Here is a 25,582-nt window from a genome sequence, read left to right as displayed (position 1 = left end):
ATATATATAAATATATATATGTATAAGGGTGAATCAAAAGTTCGTGCGTTTAGGGTTTTATAAATTGTTTTTTTTAAATTGCATAATGGATTGTTTTGGAAAAAGTATATTATATATTATCTACCGTACGAACCGTTGTTGAGATCAATTATTTCTATTAAATATTTTTAAACAAAATTTTGACCGGTAAAAAAAATATTTTAAATTATTCCTACGGAATAATTTTACATTGGTAAAAAATAACAAAACAAAAAAAAATCAAAGAAAGGAATTTAAAGTCTCAAAAAAAAAAAGAAGAAGAAAATAATAATTACAATTACAAACACACAATTCAAATATCAATTACATCATCAAACGTTACGAATGTGTAAGTAGATTTAAAATTCTAAAAAAATCCGAAAATATATTCTTTTCCTAGATGGTAGTAGTGAGTTGTGTTTGGTTGTTGTGTCGGTGGTCCGTTGAGCGCCGACTCGTGAATTTTCACTCAAAGTCCACGCCTCCTTTGGTAAGTTGGGTTTGGTGGTAGGGTTTAGAGAAGAGCCTAGTGTTCGTATATGAAACAGGGATGGAATGAAGAAAATCAGAGAGAGGAAGAGAAAGAGAAAGAGAAAGAGGAAGGAGAGGGGGAGTGATGAGTATTGCGCGCGCGCCCCTTTACCCTTTACTCTTGGCAAAATGTCGACTGGTGTGACGTCACGCGACGAATCAATATCAGTGTAGGGACTTCCGTACGTACAGAGAGCCACCGACCGTTCAGTACGGGGTGGCCTCCGCGACAGTCAGGGACAATCCCTTTTTGCCACCACCGATCAAAGGACAACGACAAGGAAACGAGAGGGAGGTTACACGTACACCTTTTCCCATTGATCAATCTCTTAACATCATCCTTTATTGTTCTTAATATCTTTCTTTATTTCTTTCTTCTTCTTCTTATTCTATTTTAATATAACATTTGAAAAAAAGTTATACCATTCAAATTTTTTACTTAAAAAGAAAATAGAGGAAACGAAAGAAGAAAGAATTTCGTTGACCGTCAGTATCGTGTACAAGTGTTTGATTAAACATGACGATAAAACAGTGTTGAGATACTTGATAATAGGGTTACTGATTGTGGTGATCGTGAACGTAGAATTTTCCTCAGCAGTGCTGGGTAAGTAACATTTGGAGAGGGGTTGATTTTATGGATGGGCACGGGGGAAAGAGTGGGAGGATTTGTTTATTGTTTTATGATAGAATCGTATTACAACGTTAGGGAATATAGACGTGTAAGATTGTTGGGTTTATTTATCTTGTTTTCTTTTGTTTTACAAATGATTCATGTTCATGTCAATCAAGGGAATGGATTGTGTAAGTTTGTTGTTGAAAAATGTGACGAAGAATAAGAATAAGAAAAGGAAGATGGGCAAAACGAACAGGGGTTGTGATTTTTTTTTCAGAGAGAGTGCCGTTGTACCGATCGATCGTGATCGGTGGCGGTACCAAACGGAAGTCTCCGAAGGGCGAAGAGACATTAGTGCAGAGAAGTAGAGGAGGACTTGGTGAATCGAGGAAAAATCGATGGCCATCAGCGCCCATGGGCGGCCTCGCGTTTAGGACAAGGAACAGCCCCTCCCAGAAGACCTCGCTCCGGTGGGGTGATTGCTGCCCCCCAAACCCCAATCCGCCGTCGTCGTCGGCCCTTTGGAAGAACCGCCAACGAGACATGCCGCCGGTGCCCGTTTGAGGCTGTCCCCCGTTGCTGCGTGATTGTACTCCTAGGGGTCTTCAGAGGTACACCTCATTTTCTTCATCTTCATCTTTTCTTATCCCCCATTTAACAATTCCCTATTTAACGAAATCATTTGTTTAATGTTAAAATTTATTTGATTTATATTAATTAACATTTGATATATATTTTTTCTCTTTTTAAGTTTGTTCGAATAAGGATACTCGTTTGATACGATTAAACTAGTATTTTAATTGATTTAATATCTTAGGAATTAAAATGAGATCAATTAATTGATCATACATGAGATGGTATCCTTGACAATCCTCAGGGCTATGACCTTTTTCATCCCCGTTCTCCAAAATTCCGTCCACTAGCGAACCTTCTTCATCCTTCCTTCCTTCCTTCCTTCCTTCCTTCCCGACGATTATAGTATAGACCCGGGACTAATTGGATCAGAGGGTTAACCCAACGGACCGATTTTGAATTGACTCTAACCCTTAAACATTATATTTACGGTTAACTAAACGCGTTTGATTTTAAAGTATGCATGCATACACATATTTAGTTAGGTACTTAAGCTTATAACGCAGAATGTTTAATTCGATGGAAAAGCAAAGGTGGTGCGGTCTCTCTCCCTCTACCCGTGTTCATTTATACAATCCCTTTTTATTTAGGAACATCAACCCTCAAACCCTATTTATCTGCAATATCAAACGAATTCATTTCAAATTACTATTACGAATAAAATAAATAAAATGAAACAGCTAAAACCATCTCGTGTTTGATCTATCAAATAAGTTTTTTCAATGAAAATTATTTACAAAAAAAAAAGAAAAGAAAAATTGAATGAAAAAAATGTATCATTAATATTGTTAACCGTTAAAAAGGTATCCAAACGTTCCGAAATCGGACCGGTCAGGAAGTCTGTGGGATATCCGTTTTCGTCAACTCGAACATACACCGTTGGAACCGTACACCCCGAAGATGATCAACATCGCTGGCCTGATCTCGATCATATTGTTTTACGCGTTGATATTAGGAGTTGGAATATGGGCAGCAAGGAAAAAGGAGTCTGGCAACGACTCCGAGGAAGAGGTCATGTTAGCTGGCCGTTCGATCGGCTTATTCGTTGGGATCTTTACAATGACAGCAACATGGGTAGGTGGAGGTTACATCAACGGGACAGCAGAGGCCATTTACACGAAAGGTCTGGTCTGGTGTCAAGCACCATTCGGATATGCTCTGAGTCTTATTTTTGGTGAGTCTTTACTCATCTTGAACTTGGATTACATTTCACTTTCTTTACACAGTCATATATATATATCCTGTGTGTGTACATAAATGTGTTCATGTATTTGTATTATTTGTAAATGTCTCGAGAGTTTCTTTCACTAATTCTTTTCACATTCTTTTCTTTTCTTTCTTTCTTTTTATTAAACTTATATCTCGGTAAACTAACTGTCTATAAGCAGCTGTCTTGGATTTATTGTGAACTATTGTATAACATAAATTGGGCCAAGTTTGATAGAGACAATTTAATTAAACGATTTAATATATTTCAAATGATAAGAATTAATTTAATTTTCTATCGGATATATATATATATATATATATATATATATATATATATATTTAATTATAATTATTTTAAAGATATAGTTTAAGTAGCTCCTTAAACTGGTTTTAATTCCTAAAATTGAATCCCCTTATTTGAATAAATAAAATATAACGATAAAGTACAAATAATAAAAAGTAACGAATTATATGATCCACGTTGTTTCATGAATTTTGAATAATTTTCTAAGTTTCATAATTTGACCCGATGAATTATCATTTGATTAAAGAGAACAAAAAATTGATTTTTTTTCACGACAGGTGGGATATTCTTTGCGAACAAGATGCGACAACAGGGGTACATCACGATGCTTGATCCGCTGCAAGATGCATTTGGGGAACGAATGGGCGGTCTTTTATTTCTTCCTGCCTTATGTGGCGAAGTATTTTGGGCGGCAGGTATTCTAGCTGCTTTGGGTGCAACTTTAGCAGTAATCATCGACATGGATCAGGGTGCATCAGTCATTCTAAGCGCCTGCATCGCAGTTTTTTACACACTCTTCGGCGGTCTCTATTCCGTCGCCTACACCGACGTCATCCAACTTTTCTGCATTTTCATCGGACTGGTAAATAAATACAATTAAAATTTCAAATAAAATATAACAAACAAAAAAATGCATTCTCGCGTTAGTCGAATTTTCTTCAAAAAATTTTTTTTTTCATTTTTTTTTTTCAAGTATCAAAGTAGAAGACTAACATATCACAAAAATGCCTTACTATATTCCTTTTTGAATGGATCGATAACACACAAACAAATACACACACACACAGACAAATAGAGAGAGAGAGAGAGAGAGAGAGAGAGAGAGAGAGAGAGAGAGAAAGACAGAGTGAGAGGCCTCTGTGAGTTTCTATGTTAGTATTAGTATTAACAAATTCACAACGTGTGTAAGTAGTAGTAGATTCAAGTGTAGGTGTTTGCGTAGGTGTTGACCTACTTTTATCAAGAGTTCTAGACTCTAGTCGATGTATCTCATTCCCAGGACACATATCCTTTCGATTATCATTAACGACGATGTCTTTTGATATAGTTATACTTCTAAAAGACAATAAATATGTTATTCCTACGCGTATAACAATCATTGGGAAGATAAAATCGACTTTTTTCTTTTTTGTACAAAAATTAGTTTCACAATTGTTGACATTTAATTTTACGGAGTAGCATTTACGTTACTTTTGCATTATCTAAAATATTCATTAATCAAATTTGAATGATTATCAGTGTTGTTTCTAAAGGTTCTTTTAGAATTGAATAAAAAAATACTTATAGAGATAAATAGGATAATAAAATAGAAAATAAAATGAGAATTCTATTCAATACGCAAAGAGTATTTCAGTTCAGTGAATCATCCATTAACCATAATTAATCGAGATATAAATCAAAAATCTCTATCTTTATCTCCCTATCATTCGTTTCGTGTCCGTCGAGAGTGTTTGGTTGCAACATACTAAAGAGTAGGTTTCTTTCAAAGGGGAAGTAAAAGGGTATATCCTTCCTCCTTTTCATTGAGGAAATCTTTTTAAAAGTATTCGCTGAGTAGATATATATCTACACGTTACCATTGAATTCTAAAATATTAAGATCAATATAAAGAATACAACAACAAAAAATTAACAAAATATATTATTAATTTAAAATCTAATAATAAATGAAATATTATTATTTATTTGAATGTTTAAGTGGATGTGCATCCCGTTTGCTTGGTCCAACCCAAAGGTAGAGTCACTTAGTTCCATGGAAGTTGACTGGATTGGCAAGGTCAAACCCGACGAGTATTTTTATTACGTAGATTATGGGTTACTTCTGATATTTGGTGGCATACCTTGGCAAGTTTATTTCCAGAGAGTACTTTCATCTAAAACAGCTGGTAGAGCACAAGTTTTGAGTTACGTTGCTGCTTTCGGATGCATACTCATGGCTATACCACCTGTTCTAATTGGAGCCATAGCAAAGGCAACACGTAAGTAATCAAATATTCATTTCGTTTCAAATATTTTCGTCTTATTATTCAAATGTAATTTAAATTAGAGGAATCCTTATTTTGAAAATCATTTCAATATTTTATAAATTGAATAATATTAATCAATACATAGGTACGAATCTAAAACAATTCAATCTTAATCTATAATAATTGATCAGAATATTATTTTTAAAATTATTATAAATTATTTTCGCAAAGACAGTATTAAAAATCCTTCTTTGGGTTTAACAAATGCACATTCTACGAATGAACATTTAAAACAAATCGTTCTTAATATAAACTATAAATTAGATTTAACAAATCTCAATAATTGTAGTAAAACAATAGTGACAAACGTAATCATTAAACCATCCCTTAATTTTCGAATATCGTTAGATGTAATCACGAGAGGTAGACAATTTTTTTTGTTGCTGTTGAGGAATCCACCCTCTGTATCTATAAAAGGGGAAGGGTTCGAATTAGATCTGGTATACTCGTCATTCCTTACGTTAGGAGTCTACTTGACATTTGCTACCACGGCACCCGGCACTGCTGGTATTTATAAGCTTTGTGAATACAAAAGGGTGGGGAAGAGGATATGGATGGAGAATGGGAATGGGGATGGTGATGGGTTTGGGGATGAGGAATGAGGAATGAGAAGTAGGGATGAGAATAGGGTGACTAGACTAAGAGGGTGAGTTAGAAGGATCCGAAAACGTGTACAATACCGTGGGACCTTGCCCATGTGCTATCACTATCTCTATCTCTTTCTATCTTATGAAAAGTAACGAGGGTGTGGTAATGCGACTCGACCACTAACGTGAAACACGACAACGTTCTGGAACTAATCCGACACCCTGTATATCGTTATCCGAAACTCCATTAACGTTCAAAAACGAAAATTGTCAGTGGAGTGGTACTAATCACTTATTATTATTGATTACTATTATTTCTTTGAACTACTACTATTACTACTATTACTACTACTACTACTACTACTGTCGTAGTTCATTAATTTTAAATATTTTGTTTTCTTTTTTTCTTTTGTTTCCATTTGAAATATTTATACGTTAATTGTATAATATTTTTTGTTGATTTTTTTCTGACCGAATTAAAAAGGTGGGCTGATATATTATGTCATACATTATGTTACTTTGTTTGTATTATATTTATCGTGTTATGTTTTATATTTGTCCAAGGTAACATTTAATTTTAAAATATGTTATATATCAAAGTGTAAGAATTTAAATCAAACGTCAGATGTTTAATTTCGTTACGGTGACGATGTGAAATCATATCTTCGTAGAAACAGCTGGAACTTTCTCAGTTATTTTATACAAAACGCAACGTGTTCGATGTTATTTTTTTCACAGAGGATGTACGTACGCGTGTGTGTGTGTGTGTGTTCATAGAATGATCATCGGCACGTGAGAAATTATTATGATCCGTTGGAACGTTCAACAACGGAACGTTCATTTTGTTCTTTCTTTCTTTTTTTTCTGTTTTTTCTTTTTCTTTTCTTTTCAATTATTATCATTTATAACTTTCTAAATGTTCAAACATCGGAGTAAAACTTAATTGTCTTTCCTATTATTCTTGGAAATTAATTTAGAAAAATGTAAAATAACTTAAATGACGTATTAAAAATTTTTGTTTTTGTTCTTAAAAGAAAAAAAAAGAAGAAAAAATCAAATAAAAAGGAAACAGAAATAAAATGAAACAAATACGAACTTTCTATCGAAACAAAACAAATCTTATAGTTCGGTGAGTAGAAAATAGAAAAGGCAGATAGATCATGATCGAAGATGATGCTCCACTTTCCCTTATTTTCAGATGAAATCTGTACTACATTTGAAAGATTAGAAAGAGAAAGAAAAAGAGAAAGAGAAAGAGAACGTGAAAGCGTCCTCGGTACGAAGGTGAAATGTTTGTTAACGGGTCAATCATTTATCTTCAATATTTTCTATCATTACCATTAATTTATATATATATATATATTAATTATCGTCTTATCATACGTCGACGTGTAAAATTTTATTTTTAATTTTTAAAAAGAATATTTTCTTTAAAACACGTAAAAAATATAATAATTAATAATGTGAATTAGATAATACGTGAATTAGGAATAAATTTACACATTGAAATTACATCAATTAATTGGTCATGGAAATATAATACAAATTAAATCAAAATTATTCGATTTTTGAAGAGATTCTTGAGGTCATTCAATTAAAATTAATTTTCACTTAGAATTGACAAATTAATTCAATAATTATCATAAAACATAATGAAAATATTTGATGTAGAATAAATCGTGGGTGTGTGTTAATTAAAATTAATATTCATCTTTTCGTCATAACAAATGATGGGATTGGTTTTATAATTTTTGTTTGTTTTTTTTTTGGTCTTTTTTTGTTACAGCTTGGAACGAGACAGATTATCACGGGCCATATCCATTAACGGAATCGGAAACAAGTATGATATTACCGATGGTGTTGCAATATCTGACACCAGATTTTGTTTCCTTTTTTTGGATTGGGTGCTGTATCGGCAGCTGTTATGTCTTCGGCAGACAGTAGTATATTATCAGCCAGTTCGATGTTCGCTAGAAATGTTTACAAGTTGATCTTCCGACAGCGGGTGAGTTAAGTTTACACGTTTCCTAATAATAAATCATACATCTCGAATTTAATGGGACAGTATTTTCTCTTAACTTTGTTTATGTATGTCTCTCCTTTTCTTCTGCACCCCTACCGATCTGTTTAGGAAACACATATGACGATTATCATTAGCAATAAATTCGTTTTCTCGTATCGAGTATCAAAGAATATATAATCAACGATCACTTTCACTTCTTTTCATAAGACTGTCAAATTAAATCGAGTTATGTGATTATACTTAAAAAAGGATACATTTAATTAGCCTAACATTAGCTTTTATATGTTGTTTAATTCTATAACTCGTTATTTATAATACGATCATTTTTTATTACTAATGATCAATATACGGGTTGCCTATGCAAAAAAGAATGATCCGTAAAAATGGCCGATTTCGACCCGTATCGAATTGTGTTTCAAAAATATTCTGATATTTTTGAAATTAGCTCAATTTAAATAGAAAACTAATTATATTTATTCCAATTTTTGTATTGGTTTTTTTCTGATTTTTGTCAAAAACAGGCATCGGAGATGGAAATAATTTGGGTGATGAGAGCAGGAATTGGAGTAGTTGGTGTATTGAGTACGGTGATGGCCTTGACGATACCTTCGATCTATGGATTATGGTCGATGTGTTCCGACTTGGTTTACGTTATTCTCTTCCCACAACTTTTAATGGTCGTCCATTTCAAGGAATATTGCAATACTTATGGCAGCTTATCCGCTTATACAATAGCATTTTTGGTGAGGGTCAGTGGAGGTGAACCATTGATGGGTTTACCAGCATTAATCCGTTATCCTTGGTACGATGAAGAAACGCAAACGCAAATGTTCCCGTTTAGAACAATGGCGATGTTGCTATCATTGGTGACATTGATCTTTGTATCGTACGGTACGCAGGTTGCCTTTGAATCAGGTAGATTGGCTCCTGGATACGACGTCTTTAGGTTTGTATATTTTTTCAAAAAGTAAAGTAAAATAAATCGGTATAATAAATTTTACAAAACGTCACATAGAAGGATAGGTTATATTTCTTTTTAGAATTATTGTTATTTTCAAAAATATGTCTAACAAAAATTTTAATATAATTATTTATATTTGAATTTTGTATGTAACTTTAATCGTTAAAATAATAATAATAATTATTATTATTAAATATACCTGGAACAAGCTTAAATAAAAAGAAAAGACAACAAAAGAAACGAATCGTTTTGATTTATAATTCCCAGATGTGTGGTAAACATACCGGAAGACGTTGAACGGGTTGGACCAGATCCAGCGGAAGGTGAACAAATGGCAGTCCTTGCATCAGGAGCTGGAAGACTTTATGGTAGCAAGGACGAATCACACGGACGAGTGAATCCAGCGCTCGAGCCGGACTACGACATGGAGCCGGGTTACAAGGCTGTTGTGCCACCCGAGGGTGTCCTCGATGGTGGCGGGGGAGGGGGACAATTAGGTCTTCATGGACCAAACGTTCCTCGCCAACCACAATCCAGCACCGCGTTCTAATTCCTGGTTCCGTGATCGGATGCTGTGACCAACAATAACTGCGGTGGTTCGGGTACGTCTTTCTAATTTCCTTTCTTATATTTTTCCTCTCCCCCTTTCCCCCTCCTCCTCCTCCTCCTCCTCCTCCTCCTCCTCCTCCACCTTCGCGTCTATTTCTATCTTTCGAACAATGATTTCATTTTTTTTAGTTCTTGTTTTCTCTGAGTTTTCTTACTTTTCTTTATTTCGTTTTTTTTTCTTATCGTTCAATCCTAGATAATTCTCTAAAATTCTATCACGCTATAATCGGTACAACGAATGTTTCTTAAAACAAAAAAATTACTTTTCCTAAAAATCATTTTTCTTCGAGACATCTCTGAATGTGTATTTTAGAATTTTAACGTAATCTAAAGTAATTGAATCGTTCGATAAATTTCCTGTTGATTATCTGAATTTCAATCAGGAATTTTGTCAGCCGATTCGATAAATATAAATGTGTTGTACGCTTAAAATTAATCGTTGTTAGAACGTTATTTACTTTTATGATGATCAAATGCATGACATAATATCTTACTAGTGCTAACCGTCCGGATGAAAGATACATTGCATTTGCTAAACATAATAGAGAAAAAAATTTAAATGATATGAGATAAAAAGAGAATCATTTTTAGGAAATAAAAATTTTAGAATGTGCGATGTCTTTCATCTATTCTCTCTCTTTCTCTCTATCTCTCTGTTTCTTTATCTTTTTATCTATTTCTTCCTTTCACTATTACTGTTATCTATGATTCGGATAAACCATAAAAAAAAAAAAATACGAACAATCACTTTTTCGGTAAATGTGTTTCATTTTTTTCCTTTTATTTTTTAATTGATAAAATAAAGTTCAAGGACACCGATCAATTACAATAACAATTAACAAAAAGAAATCTAACGTTATATATCGTATCTTTATCTTTGTTCTACAGATCTATAGATACCAAATGATCTATCCCACGGTTATGTAAGATTCGTGTCACGTTGGTAAATACGGCGTATAAATAATACATAAGATGAATTCGTTCCAAATAAATGAATTCTCGGTCAATGTTCTCTTTCCTAAATAAGAAAATGATTTGTAATAAGAAACAAAGATAAAAATAAAGATATTAATGAATTAGATTAACGTAATTGGAGTTCCTTGAACAAATAATGATTTTTCTATTTAATTTTTAATAATTTGTTTGATTTTTTCGTACCCGTACCGCCTATTAGGCCTAGTAATTTCCTTGTTTTTATTTAAAAAAAATAAAAATAATAAATAAAAAAAATATATATATATATTATATTATATATTATATATAAATATATTTAGAGTTTAATAATTAACTATTTGAAGAAGACTTAACATCTGAAAGGTACGACCTATCCGCTCGATTTCTATCATAGCGAAGTTAAATCCCGCTTTCCCCCTCTTCCCTATAAGAAATTGCATACATGGGGTGTCCCCGTTTTTCTTTTTCCCACAAAATTCAATAAAAATTACGAATGATTATTTGAACAATATTTTTTTTCTATTTTGTTATTTTTACTTGTGGAATATGTCGATAAAAAAAAGATTGTGTGTTTGTGTTTGTGGAACACTCTGTATATATTGAATTGAATAAAAAGTTTCTCTTTTCTCTGATTTTTTCCGATCAAATGTTTTTACGATAGTATAACTTCTTTGTGGTAACGTTATCAGGATTTACGTAAATATTTGCACATATTTGAAAAGTGACATAATCGATAAGGAACTTTTTAAACATAGATCGGTAAATAATTTTGAAATTATTCGGAGAAGAGATTTAATAATTTGAAACAAATATTTAAAACAAAATTAAATATAATATAATTTTGACATTAAAATACAAAGAAATTTTGTCCCCATGTCAATTGTATTTATGTATGCATATGCAAAAAGGGATGAGGAGGAGAAGGGAGAAGGAGGAAGGGGGAGGGAAGGGAAAGATCGGTGTTCGTTAGAAATTATATTATCGAAGCGCCGGAATGACTTTGTTGATAAAGAAAAATAAAAAAAAGAAATAAAAAAAAACAAAACAAAAGAAAAAAAAAGAGTAATTAAATATAGGATAGAAAAATAATAATTATCGAGAAGCTAAATAAATGATGATGCGTATGTGTGAACCGCCAAAATGTTTAGAATTAAAAAACTTAAATCTCGTTTTAAGATGAAATCAATGAAACTCATCGACGAATTATAAAAAATTAAAGTCATCATTCGTTATTCGTGTCTGATCATTCTTACAGAAACTAACAAATAAAAAAAAATATATATATATACATAAAACAAAGGAATAACTTATTAATTAAACTAAACTAAAATAAAATAAAATAAAATAAAATAAAATAAAATAAAATAAAATAAAATAAAATAAAATAAAATAAAATAAAATAAAATAAAATAAAATAAAATAAAATAAAATAAAATAAACTAACAAGAGCTTTTGTACTTTGCGATCGATCGTTATTGTTGTTGTTCTTCCCATGCTTTGCTCGAATACGAAAAAAAAACGAAAAATAAGGAAAGGAAAAAAAAATAAAAATAAAAAATACATTACAATCTAAACACGGGATGAATATTTGATTCGAATGTGAATAATATTCATTTCCCTAGGCCATTTTCCAACAAATGAATTATTATTATTATAATTATTATAACTATTATTATTAAATTCAACGTATTTGAATCGCGTTTGCGTTATTTTAAATCGAGTTCCTTGTGAGGCCAAGTGATTATTACGACGATCGATATTACCCGATGAGAAATAATTACGAATTGTTGTTATAATATTATTATTTTTATAAAAGTTATAATTAAATGATTAATTACGTAGCTCGTGTTATCTATTAAATTAATCTAATCTCGGTATTGTGTGACTCTTTTTTTTTTATCTTATCGGTTGCCTATAAACAATTGTATTGTTTTTCATTGGGTTTTTTTTTTTTACAATATTAGAATTTTTTTTTTTTACAATATTAGAATTTTTTTTTTTTACAATATTAGAATTTTTTTTTTTTTTTTACTTTCTTATGTTCGTAATTAATTGATGGATTATTTTTTATGATAGTAACCAAAAACTAAGCGAGAATTTGTTGAAAGGTTTTTTAGGATTGATTGAATGGTTTAAGTGGGGGGTTGAGATTTTGGGGGAATTTAATTTGTTAATGATTTTTCTAATCTCGTCGTATCAATTAACGAGTGGATATTTAATATGAAATTGGTATAAATCCTGGGCGGATTGGTCAACCTGCAGATCCGTTGTGTTTATTATATAGTATATATATACATGTATAAATAATAATAATAATAATAATAATAATAATAATAATAATAATAATAATAATAATAATAATAATAATAATAATAATAAGATAATAATAATAATATATAAGAGAAAATAGAGTATCAAATAATGATACATGCGTGAAAAGTATAGATACTAGATAATAATGTTAATTGGTGAATCATATTTTTATCCTATTTTTTATTTATTTATTTATTTTTGATAGTAAAAAATAATCGAATCAATTAGTTTGTTAAATTTAATTATTATTCGTAAATTTAATATTTTAATCAGTTGAAAAATATGAGTTAGATATTTCATAAATTTATCTTTAAAAATTTGCTAATTTGTTATATATATATATAGTATACCGAGTATACTAATAAATGTGAATTAAAATGATCACTGGTCAATCATAACAATGATTTTCTAACAAACAATACAACACAATTAAAATAATTATTTTTGTTTTAATTAAAATCTATTAGAAATATTCTACGTGACTATTTAAATACCCTGTCATGTATACTCGTGTATATATGTGTATGTGTGTGTACAGAAAGTACGCGAAAAGACTAATCGAGAATCTTAGATGTTAACAATTTATCATCGCCATCATGAGCAATTATTATTATTATTATTATTATTATTATTATTATTATTATTATTATTATTATTATTATTAATAATATATCATGCATTGTTAATTTTGAAAATGAGTTTTGTTCAGTCGTTTTTATAGAATTGTTCCTAAAACAAAATAATATATATATATATATATATATATATATATATATATATATATATATATATATATATACAAATATAAACCAATAAACAAATGAAAGACAAAAATACATACACATCAATACGACAGTGTTAAAAGACACGTATGTATACATTAGAAAAAAAGAAAAAAAAAGAAAAAGAGAAAAGAAAAAAAAATATTAAAAAATGTTAAACACGAGTGTTGTACAGTTTATACTTTGATTGGTTAATTGACATTCGTGGAGCGAATGATCTTATCCTTTCGTTTGTTTTGTTTTTTTAAAATTAAAAAAAGAATAATAATAATAAAAAAATTAAAAGAACATCTCAAGAGTAGCATAAATTAGCATGCGTAATTAGTTAGGCAGGTGTTTAAGAGTAAAGTCTGGCTATCTCGGATAAATTATTAGAGGAAGAAAACTTTCCAAGTAAGTAAGTAAGTAAGGAAGAAGAAGAAGAAGAAATAAAAAAGGAAAAAAAAGAACAAGAAAAAGAAATTGAAAAGAAAGAAAAGATGAATAATATAAAAGAGAGAACAATTTCTTAACGTGTGAATAAATCTCTTAGGAAAAGAAAAATTTGTTAGAAAGACTGTGGAGACGTGATTTAAGACTCTTTTTGTGTCTCGTAAAAACTTTCGACTTTGTTTTCAGTATCTTGTTATTTTATTTCACTAAGAAAGTAAACGTGATAATAATTGTAATAGTTTGTTTAATCAACGAGGGACGGACAGACAGAGAGTGAATCGGTCGTTGACAAATTTGTCTGTCAAAATCAGTTGATTTATAAAATCATTAATGTGTTACGATTAAAAAAATGTTTATATCAAACATAAAAAAAAGAAACACATGAGACAATTAATTAATGGATAATTGGAATCTGTAAAAATCAGCTGATTTATCATTATCATTATTATTTCGATTATATCGAATATAAAAAAATAATAGAAGACAATTGAATGAATGAAACAAAAAAAGGGATAGAGAATATTTTATATACACCCTGTATAATCTCTCTAACCAGTATTTTCTTGTAAATATTTTTTTTCTTATTTTTTTTCTTCATTATAGTCATCGGTTGCTCGTTATTGTTATTAATATCACGGAATATACTTTCACTTCGTTAATACAAAGTTTATGAAGGAAGAATATTATGTCTATGTATTTTATCGTTAGATTCATTTCGTTATTTTTATGATGTTGAAAAAAAAAATAAGTAAAAGAAGAAAAAGGTGAAGGAAAAAGAAAGAGGAAAATAAAAAACGATAACAAGAGCAGGGAACTGTAAACTTAGATATATTAAAACTAACAAACGAATTTTTTTTTACGATCTCGAGATTTTTCAAAGTTCCTCTTTGTTCTCATCGATTATAATAATTATTATTATTAATTTTTTAATAAGAAAAGATCGTTTATCCATCCATCCATCCATTTATTTATATTTTCCTGCTTAAGATATATTATTTATTTAATAGTAATAGTAAAAAAAAAATAAAAAAAAATGGAAACTTGTAAGGTAGAAACGTTGTCTTGAGTGTCAATCAAGTTTGAAATTGCGCGCCAAATTTGTTTCCATTTTTGATGTTTTCTTAAAAAGCGCATAATCTACGACATATCAATTAAGGTTATTAGTCGTGCTAATGAATATATATATATATATATAAAAAAAGAAGAAAAAATAATACAGAAAAACCAAATAAAAAAACTAATAAATAATATTGTACCGATTTATTATAATAGCAGGAATATAAGTCAACAAATTATATAAAATATATATTTTATGATTTATATTTTATAATATATGAAATTAATGTTAATATAAAAGATAAATCATGAAATTTTTTTTAATTATAAAATAATTCTTAATGTATATTAATTTAAATAGAAATTTTGTTCTAATATTATTTTCACTTAATTCGCTATCATAATTATCGGTATAAATAAATGGCCGACCACATAACCTAAGAAAACCTATACATATCACGAAGTGTGCTATACATTATATATATATATATATATACATATATACATACGTAAATATTAGCTGCGTTTAAAACAAACTAATTGAGTATTAGAGAAGGGTGAATAATAATAATAATAATAAAAAAAAACAAAAAAAAGAAATAAAAAAAGAAAGAACGGAATGACATAATGTATATACGATATAATTAATAACTTATCAAGTATTAGAATGGGCGTTCTTATAATCGTAAAATGAATAAATAAATTAATGCTACGTGCTCTGCAATGCTCATTAATATAATAGGAAAATTTAATAACAATTAAAGCGGACGAATTTCTTTTCGCGTGGTGTTTTATTTTTCTCTTCCTCTTTTCTGTATTAAAGGAAAAAAAAAAGAAAAAAAAAAAGAAAAAAGAAAGAAAGACAGACAGACAGACAGAAATTCGCCCCTTTAATTTTAATTCCTATTTAAAAGAAAGAAAAAGAAAGAATCGAAAGCCGCGTAAATGATTGTCCTCCCCCCCCATCCACCCCCTCCCATACCGAAATCCTTCGTATTTTTCCCATCTCCTATTTTTATTTCCTTCGTAATGGAAAAAAGAAGGAAATGAAGAAGTATATTAAAGTCGAGAGGGGGTTTTAAATGTTCACGTAATTAATATTTATGAAAGGAAAAAGAAAAAAAATTGAAAAAAAGAAAAAAAATTAACAAAAAAAAAAAGTGGGCTGTACGTACGCCGAAAAAAAGCACGAAATATGAATGTGTGTGTACGCGTTTATGTGTCGTCGTTAATCCTTGCCAACGAAAAAGAAAAATAAAAAAAAAAAAAAGAAGAAAAAAAGAAAAGAGAATTACAATTATATAAGTTAAATAATAAAAATGTAATTTGAACTTTTTTTTGGTCTTCGAAAAAATTCATTCGAAGGGTCGATGAACTCGCGAGTACTTATACAAATCAATAAAATATTATATTTAAACGTATATGGCGTGTTCGAGGTCGTTATACTTTGTTTCGATTGGACAAAAAAAAAAGCAAAAAAGTAAAACTTTAGAAAGAATAAAATAAAAAGAAAAAAGAAGGAATAAATGGGTTTATTGTAATAATTAAAAAAAAAAAAAAAACCCCAAAGAAAGACAATGCGTACTTACAAAACGTTGTTGTATAATAATAATAATAATACAAACCTGATTACACGCATAAATAATCCTAAACATTAATCACCAACAAATTCCACCCCTAATTCAAAATTCCATTTAGCCCCGTGACGCGCCTACAAATTATCGTAGTAAGTCTAATAAATAAATAAATAAATAAATAATTAACTATAAAATGAATATCACACGATGTGTAAAGAAAGTAAAAAAGAAAAAAAAAAGAACGAACAACCGATTTAATCTCCACCAATTCTGTCGCGTATTTCCAACCAAAAAAAAAAACCATGGGAGATTATTATACAATATATCCATCTATGTACTTAAAATTAAATACCAAAGCGTTACACGGTACTTTATAATACAATACATGACATATATAATATATATATATACATATATACACACATTATATATATATATATATATATATATATATATATATATATATATATTATTCGTGTATACTGAAGAAGAAGAAGAAGAAGAAGAAGAAAGAGAAGAGTAAGAAGTATACAAAGAAAAAAAAACAAAACAAAAATAAAAAAGATGTTGATTGTAAATGTTAAAAATAAAACTGTGTATAAAAATTCATCATAGCATTATTATTAATTAATTATTCCCTGATATATCGTATAAATTATTATTTTCAACGATTTAACTAATAGGAAACGTAAAACCACAACGACATTTTGAAACCAAGATGGCCTTGTGTGACCACTGAAAAGTAAAAAAGAAAAACAAAAAAAAAAATAAAGAAGAAGAAGAAGAAGAGAAAGTTATGTGAAAGGATAACGGCGGTGAGTTAGTTTTGATAGTTGGTGGTTCTTTTTCTTTTTTTCTTTTTTTAAATCGGACTTATATGGTCGATAGTACGTTTTTAGCTGAGTTAAAACAGGAATAGAAAGAAGACAATTCTTTCTCTCTCTCTCTGTCTCTTTGTCTTTCTGCTTTTTTTTCTTCAAGAGTTGAAAAGGATCGATAAATCGATTAATCGAGTTAGAACAAAAGTAACTCGTACCACGACTGATGTGAGCTAACTTTACCTTTAAAGGCACACCTTTTTTTATATCTTACGATAGCGCGTTGTATGTAGGTTCTAGTTTAAGTCTTTACAAGATTATCATCACACATTCATTCCATTTTTGACTTTCTCAGGAAATAATAATAATATCTATATATATATGCTAGCAATGAGTGATAATGATAGCAGGTAGTGGTGATAATAATGTAATCATGGATAAAACACTCGTTTATCAATTGTTTTTCTCAGCACAGCTACTTTATTAGTATAAAAAGCGTCTTTATAAAATAAATAAGTTATAGATAGAGATTTTTTGTCTAATGTGAACATAAAAAGGGGACGAAGAGGAAGGTTCCATTTTTCTTTTTCTTTTCATTTTTTGTTTGTTTGTTTGCTTGCATTCGTAAAACTTATTCGTCGATCAAATCACAATTCGATTTATATTAGTATTTTAAAATCAAAATTATTCTCGATGAAATAATATCGATTTGTCTCTTTCGTTTGGATTCGTATCGATCAATGAATAATCTATGTATATATCAAATTCGATTAAATGTAGTAAAATAAAGAAAAAAAAGAAAAAAATGGCAAGGGTCGTAAAGAAAAAAGATTTCAGTTGAATAATATAATACGAATGACGACGGCGGCTTATCAGATAAATATTTTCCATACTTAGTTTGACTTCGATCGGATTGAATTCCGCGAGATTTTGGTCCGGTCCAAATATCGCAACCCTTAGTTTCATGGCTGGTCAACGTTAAGAAGAAAATGAACTCGTTGTTTTGGTCGCAAGGCTTAGATAGTATTTTCCATGGCGTCCCATTATTTCTATTTAAACTCATGAAAGTGAGTATACGAGGTAGGGAGGCAGGAAACGGGATGCCAAATCTCGCGGATAGAACACATTGCGTGATTTTAATATTGGTAACCACCGTTGCTAGCGTAACTTTGACCACCTCCGGAACCACCGTTTCCTCCAAAACTTGGTGCACCATAACTGGACGATGGTCTGCCACCGCCACCGCCTCCGGAATAACCACCGGATCTGGATAAAACAATCATATGAAGAAGTATTGTTACTAATGTCTATTTATTGATTATATATATATAAGATTAGAATGATAGTAAAAAAAAGATCAAACATACCCGCCCCCACCGAAACCACCTCCGCTGCCACCACCAAAGGAAGGTGCACCGTAACTGGAAGATGGTCCGCCACCTCCACCACCGGAGTATCCACCACCTCCGCCTCCACGCGAGGGTGCTCCGTAACTTGAGGATGGTGATCCTCCACCCGAGTATCCACCGCTGCCACCACCGAAACCACCGCCTCCTCCGAAACCTCCACCGCCACCACCAGAGTAGCTGCTACCACCGCCATTACCACCTCCGAACGAGGGTGCCCCGTAAGAGGAAGATGGTCTGCCTCCTCCGTTCGATGGTGCTCCATAACTCGACGATGGTCTACCGCCGCCGCCACCTGAGTATCCACCACTTCCACCACCAGCACCACCACCGAAACCACCACCGAAACCGCCACCAAATCCACCACCGCTTGATGGTGCTCCATAACTCGACGAAGGCCTTCCACCTGATGGTGCCCCATAACTGCTCGATATTCCTCCTCCACCACCTCCTCCGGAATAGCCACCGCCACCACCACCTCTTGATGGTGCTCCATAGCTAGAGGATGGTGGTGCCCCATAACTGCCAGACAATCCACCGCCGCCACCACCACCACTTCCACCACCACCTCCGGAATATCCACCAGGACTAGGAGCCCCATAACTACCAGATGGTGCGCCACCACCGCCACCACCACCTCCGCATCCTCCAAATCCACATCCTCCACCTCCGCTTGGTGCACCGTAGCTCGTTGATATTCCTCCACCACCACCTCCTCCTCCTCCTCCACCACCACCTAGATTAGGTGTTCCATAACTCGTCGAGGGTGGTAAGTAACTACCAGAAATTGGTGCTGAAAATCAATTATTTTTTTTCTTTATTAAACAATGCTAATTCAAACTTATGATTGGTTAACAAGTTTTCAATCTAACATATAACCAATTGTTTTTCTGTAATTATTGAATTAGCTTTTATTTGTCAAAATCTTAAAACTTTGATAAAAAAAATCAACGAATTAGAAATTTTTCATCAACGTATAAATAAATAATGTTTCATTTACTTGTATTGAAATATTAAAAAAGAAAATAAATTATAAATAATGAAGACCAGTTTTATTTTGACTCAACTATTGGATACACCATTTTGACCGGTTTTGGTTATGTTCTGGTGTTATCGATCGAAAGTTACTTTGATTATGTCGCGGTTCGTTTGTGATTTAGAGTACGACCTACTGTTGAACTAGATAAGCAAATCTCTCTCTCTCTCTCTTTTTCTCTCTTTTTCTTGCGTAAATTTACCGTAAACTCGGTGAAAGTATAACCAAAGTAATACTTCGATAAATATGATGCTATACTTTTCTAACAATCTTTCATTTATCAAATCATTTTGTTCACTTTTCTTCATCCTAATGACTTTTCCCAATCATCTAAGAATTTTGTTAAAAAAAGATTTCTAAACGAAACGTGATTAAGGATTTTAAGTATATGTCTTTCTATTTAAATCGAAAAAAAAAATTCTAATCAGGATTAGAAAGATCTTCGACCAGCCAACGTCTTATTAGTTTTAGTCGTATTATGTTAGTCTGCGAAGATTTTGCGGTAATGCGGTTTTACCTGGCATTGAAAGTGATCAAGGTGATCTTGAGATGATCGAATGTTGTTTTACTTTACGACAAATAAAATAAAAATAATGAATTTATATGATTTTATTTTGCGATGAAAATAAATTTTTATTTTTGTTAATATCTACGATGAATTTATTCAATGAAATTGGAAATCTACGAATAAAACGAACGAATTAAATTGATGATTAATTAATAAAAGTAATACACAAAAATTTTCATTGTACAATTTCGAAAAAGTATCTACGATGAATTTAATCAATGCAATGAATAAATCTACGAATAGGACGACTAGACAAAAATCATTGATCAACTGTTAACGTAGACTCGTGCATTGACGAATATTTTCGTAGTAGCTTACTCATTGACAAATTTTTCCATAGACTCTTAAAAATCAATGTATAAACACTTTTTTTTTGTCTTTCTTGATTTAACAAAACAGATTTCGTTACGGTATAGAATCATTGAAAGTGAGAAAAAAAAGACAGAGAAATTAAATGTTACACGTAAGATAATAATTTCGTGTAATAAAAGAAAAGGATGGTAATCACAAGTTAATGACATCCAATCGTGAAACTAGTATTGCTACATGATGCATCTCTATAGATAAATACATAAATGCACGTATGTGTAGTTAAAAACAATAGTGATCAGAGGCTGATTCATTGATAGCATTTCTTGCAACGTCCAAGGAAGACCAATTACATTGACAATTTACTTACTTTGTAGTTGTCTATGTCGAAAGGATTAATTAAACAAGAATGAGAAATAACAAGATAAATCAATAATTATAAACAACAAAAAATCTAAAGAAAATGAGATAAATAAATGTATAATATAATTAAAAATAAATGAATGAAAGAATTATGTTCATGAAATAATAATAATAATAGTAATTAGCTAATGAATAATAAAATATAAAGAAAAGTGTGAAAAATTTGTTTAAAAAAAGTAGAAAAAAGAGAAGTGTTAAATGATTTAACAAACGTTGAAAAGTATTTTTTGATGATACACGTATGGGATGTAATTAACACTGATTTGTAAGTTGGAATACGAAGAACAATCGAAGTTGCTCTAAATTCTCACGGCGTAATACAATGGGTTTTGCTGTGCTTAGGCACGTTACACGACAATCACATACATACATATATACATGTATAATAAATAGAAACGGGTAACACTTTCGAGATGGTTTTACAACCTGCTATGTATACATTTCTATACATTTATATACATTTCTATGTAAGATACATAGTAAAATCCTAAGCGAGAGAAATTACAAGACACGATTTGCGTTCATCAAGAATACACGCCACGCGTGTGTTTCGGTTCGTAGAAACGAAATCGTTCGAATTGCTTTGGAATTCGAATTTTCATGATAAATTCATTAAGGATATCATTGGATTTAAACTAGGCCACCGGTCGATGAACCTTTTCTTTTTTTTATTTCAACAAATACGAACAAATGAAATATTTTTAATAATATAAATTAAATATCGAATGCCATGAAAAATTATGAAAAATTATATTCAACTGTTAAAGAAATTTATTTCAAATCGAACAAATTTTCAAACGATAATAATGATAATAAATAAAAATCTAAATAAGATATTAATAAAATTTGTAATTTTCAATGGAACACAAAATATTCTTATTTCAATTGCAAATATTAAATATATAATCTATAAAATTAATCAACCTACTTTGTATTTATCAAAAATTATAAATATTACATTGTATTAAAATTCTCATAAAATTCACGACTGATAAACAATAAAAATAAATACCAATTTAAATAATAATAATAATAATAATAATAATATATAAAAATAAAAATTAAGAAAATAAATCAAAAAGAAAAGTAATCCACATACCTTCACCGCAAACGGAGGTAAAAACAGCAGCGGTAGCAATAAGGGTAGCCACCAGATGGAAGAAGGGCGGCCGATTGTTAGCAGACTTCATAGTTCTGCTAAGATTAGATCAACGATCAAGATCTAAAGTGAAACAATAAAATTAAAAAAAAAATAAAATAAAAAAGAAAACAAACAAAATAAAATGACAAAATTAATTTGCCGAAAACGCGGTACTCTCTGACAATTGTTTTTTTTTAAATATTAAAAACTTCTACTATCACGATTATATATCTATCTATATATATATATAAGGTGGAAAAAAATTTTTATCAATAAACGATTATAAAATATTAAACGTAACCCCACGTGTGTATCCTCTAACTTAAAACGAGATGAATATGAAAACGAACAAAAAATTAAAATGAATAATAATAATAATAATAATAATAATAATAATAATAAAAAATTTTTGCATAATAACAATATTATTATTATTATTATTATTATTATTATTATTATTAGTATTATTATTATATTAATTAATTAATAATAATAATAATAAGAAGAAAAAGATATCGACCCGTAAAGACGAGCTGACCCGTTCGTCTTCCTCGTACGAATTCGTCTAACGTGTTTCAAACTCAACCGATCTCGCTTATATAGTTGTCCGTCTTTCGGAGAAAGTCTTTACGGGAGTGCAAGAGGATGCGCTGCTAGCAACCTGACTAAAGACGATTCTTGGTCAACGTTGTAATGGTGGGGGGAGTTTGGATGAACAACTGGGGTGCCAACGGGGGAAAGAGACAGGGGAAACTAGATGTCTTCTGTCAAAGATAGTACCGAATGGGGGCCCAAAGGGGACGATGGGGGGTACTGTGGGGGCTGATGTCAGGGATGGGGAAAGGGGGATAAGGTACACACGTTCTTCCCATTTCTGATTTACTAACTTGTCGTTATGATGCGATTTCTGATAGACTTATATGCCATTCGATTTCGATTTAGATTACATTTTATATTCTTTCGTATTTTTTTATTTTTTTTTTATTACCAATCATTTTTTATTAAATTAGATTTGTCTTTTTTTTATTGGTTTTTCTTTTTTTCAAATCATTCGTTAATTTACGATATTTAACGAAAATTTTCATGCAAAAGTGCGATCGTTTGTTATGAATATAATTAAATATAATAATAACAATAATATAATTAATATAATAATAATATATAATAATAATAAATATTAAATAATAAAAAAAATAAAAAAGTAATAAGTGATTTCGGTGGGGGCGGTTATGTTTGATCTTTTTTATATTAATTATTATTATTATTATTATTATTATTATTATTATTATTATTATTATTATTATTATTATTATTATTATTATTATTTTTAATATAATCATATTTAATATAATTTAATTTATTACGTGTATCTTAATTTAATATTATTTCGAATAAATTTTCAAAGTTATTTGTTTCATCATTTTCCGTTTTGCGTGTCTCATTCTTTTTCTTTTTATTTCCAAAAAGAAAAGTGTCCTATTAAAATATTGAGGCATCCGTGTGTATGTGAGTTCGTTAATTAATTATGAAATAACAAAAATATCATATATTAGAAACCGAATAATAATATTGTTCTCGTAAGCATTTGAAAGTTCTTTCTTTTTTTTTTTTTTTAAGTGCACTTTACGAGATTCAAGTAGGTATCCATGATTCAATCATTTAATGGTAAAACGTAAAAGAAACAATAACAAAAACAAAAGTAAAAAATAGGAGAAATAGTAGAAAATTGAACGTTTAACGATTCGTTCCTTTTTCAAGGACTGGTGGTTACTATCGCATATTTTCATATTTATATTTTTTTTCTATACTTTTTCCTCGTAGTCATCACGTACGATTATTTATATTTCGGAGTCATGCTGTTAGCAACGATCTCGATTCTCTTGCACGTATGGGAAAGAAAAAGGAGGAGGTTAAGGAGGTGAAGGAGGAGGAGGAGGTAGTTGAGACATGTTTAGAAAGAGACGCGAGTTTCGTCGGCCTTGATGTCATCCTGGATGGAAGATCGCTCGAGAAAGATCATCATGACGTGAAGGAACAAGATCGTACCTTCCTTCCATCGCGGATCTTACTTATCACATACAAAAAAAATAAATTAAAAAATATATATTTTTTAAAACGTTACATTAGAGATTTCTTCCTTCGTAAGTAAATGTTAGAATAGTAGTATTTATACTTGATTGCGTAGACCTAAGTAATTTAGGTCAAATGTTAGTGGATATCATTTGTGATCTTGTGTTACATTGAAATTGAGGTCAACTGTTAGGTATATTCTTGAATATTTCGTATTATATCGAAATCAGGTTTCATTTTGGATGTTATGTTACACGTTTAAATCGTTTAGGTTAACTGTTGGTTATCGCTTCTAATGTTGGGTTCAAATTAATTGATATTATTTAGGTTAATAGTTTGATTATATTGAAATTAAGGTCACCTGTTAGGTAAATTCTGAAATATTTTATATTATATCGAAATTATTTAAGCTCCAATTTTGACATTAATGTTACGTTGAAATCGTTTAAGTTAACAGCTATTGATTTCCTAATGTTAGTTTAAATTGATTGTAAATTATTTAGGTCAACTATTTGTTTAAATCCTGAAAATACGTTTACTTAAACCGAAATCATTTAGGTCAATTGTTGTTGTTTATTCCAGTTTTTTTATTTTTTTATTAGAACGTTATTATTAGCTTGACGTGTAGTTTCTTTTATCATTCGATCAGATAATTGTACAAGTTATATGAAAAATAATATATTTGATATTAATAAACAAATATAATATTCATTATACGATTAATCGAGTCTCATTAACCTTGACGTATTCAAAGATCGTGCGAAATGACGTTGAGTCGCGTTTAATCACGCGAGAATAATAAAAGCGATAGAATGAAATTAAAAAAAATATTTAAAAAGTAAAAAAAAAGGAAACAAGATAAACATAAAAGAACAAGAGAGTGAAATAGTATTGAAAAAAAAAAAAAAAAAACAGTATGAAAATCTCAGCATGCACAGGCTCTTATCGAGTACGGTTAATGTATTTTGTCGTCTGGTCTTGGCACGAAATTGTTAAATCCCATTTAAAACACATTTAAAAGAATTTCAACAATTTCAAAGTATTTCAAGATTTTAATTTAAAAGAAGAAAAGTAACATTTCTTTTATATTTTTTCTTTCCTTTCTCTTTCTTTTAATTTCCGTTGAATAATGATTGCATTTAAAACGTACAATTTTTGTTGGATCCAATCATGCATAACAATA

At 30.2% G+C, this 25,582-nt stretch overlaps 2 protein-coding genes across 3 annotated transcripts; one reads left to right on the top strand and one right to left on the bottom strand.

The window, feature by feature from the left end:
- Positions 1 to 730: 730 nt before the first annotated feature.
- ChT (choline transporter) lies at positions 731 to 15,184 on the top strand. The gene is given in 9 exon segments (XM_015326146.2): positions 731 to 1,153; positions 1,442 to 1,773; positions 2,599 to 2,969; positions 3,587 to 3,891; positions 5,007 to 5,286; positions 7,708 to 7,811; positions 7,813 to 7,926; positions 8,466 to 8,890; positions 9,173 to 15,184. Coding segments are annotated over 7 exon segments (1,785 nt in total). The 5' UTR covers positions 731 to 1,153; positions 1,442 to 1,773; positions 2,599 to 2,695; the 3' UTR covers positions 9,456 to 15,184.
- Positions 15,185 to 15,723: 539 nt separating this feature from the next.
- Positions 15,724 to 23,642, bottom strand: LOC107069148 (uncharacterized). 2 transcript variants are annotated; one of them, XM_015326183.2, is made up of 4 exons: positions 22,850 to 23,642; positions 22,288 to 22,382; positions 18,814 to 19,645; positions 15,724 to 18,712 (listed from the first exon to the last, which is right to left on the bottom strand). In XM_015326183.2, exons 2-4 carry the CDS (start codon positions 22,376 to 22,378, stop codon positions 18,583 to 18,585), a joined length of 1,053 nt encoding a protein of 350 aa, XP_015181669.1. In that variant the 5' UTR covers positions 22,379 to 22,382; positions 22,850 to 23,642; the 3' UTR covers positions 15,724 to 18,582. The 2 variants fall into 2 exon arrangements, with proteins under 2 accessions (XP_015181669.1, XP_015181668.1); XM_015326182.2 differs by having other exon boundaries at positions 22,288 to 22,410; positions 22,850 to 23,641.
- Positions 23,643 to 25,582: the final 1,940 nt, after the last annotated feature.

This window comes from Polistes dominula, unplaced genomic scaffold, assembly GCF_049000335.1.
Source record: "Polistes dominula isolate Pdom_NZ unplaced genomic scaffold, Pdom_raw_medaka contig_73, whole genome shotgun sequence".
In the NCBI taxonomy this organism is placed as follows: Eukaryota; Metazoa; Arthropoda; class Insecta; order Hymenoptera; family Vespidae; genus Polistes; species Polistes dominula.
This window is presented reverse-complemented; position numbering and strand designations above follow the sequence as displayed.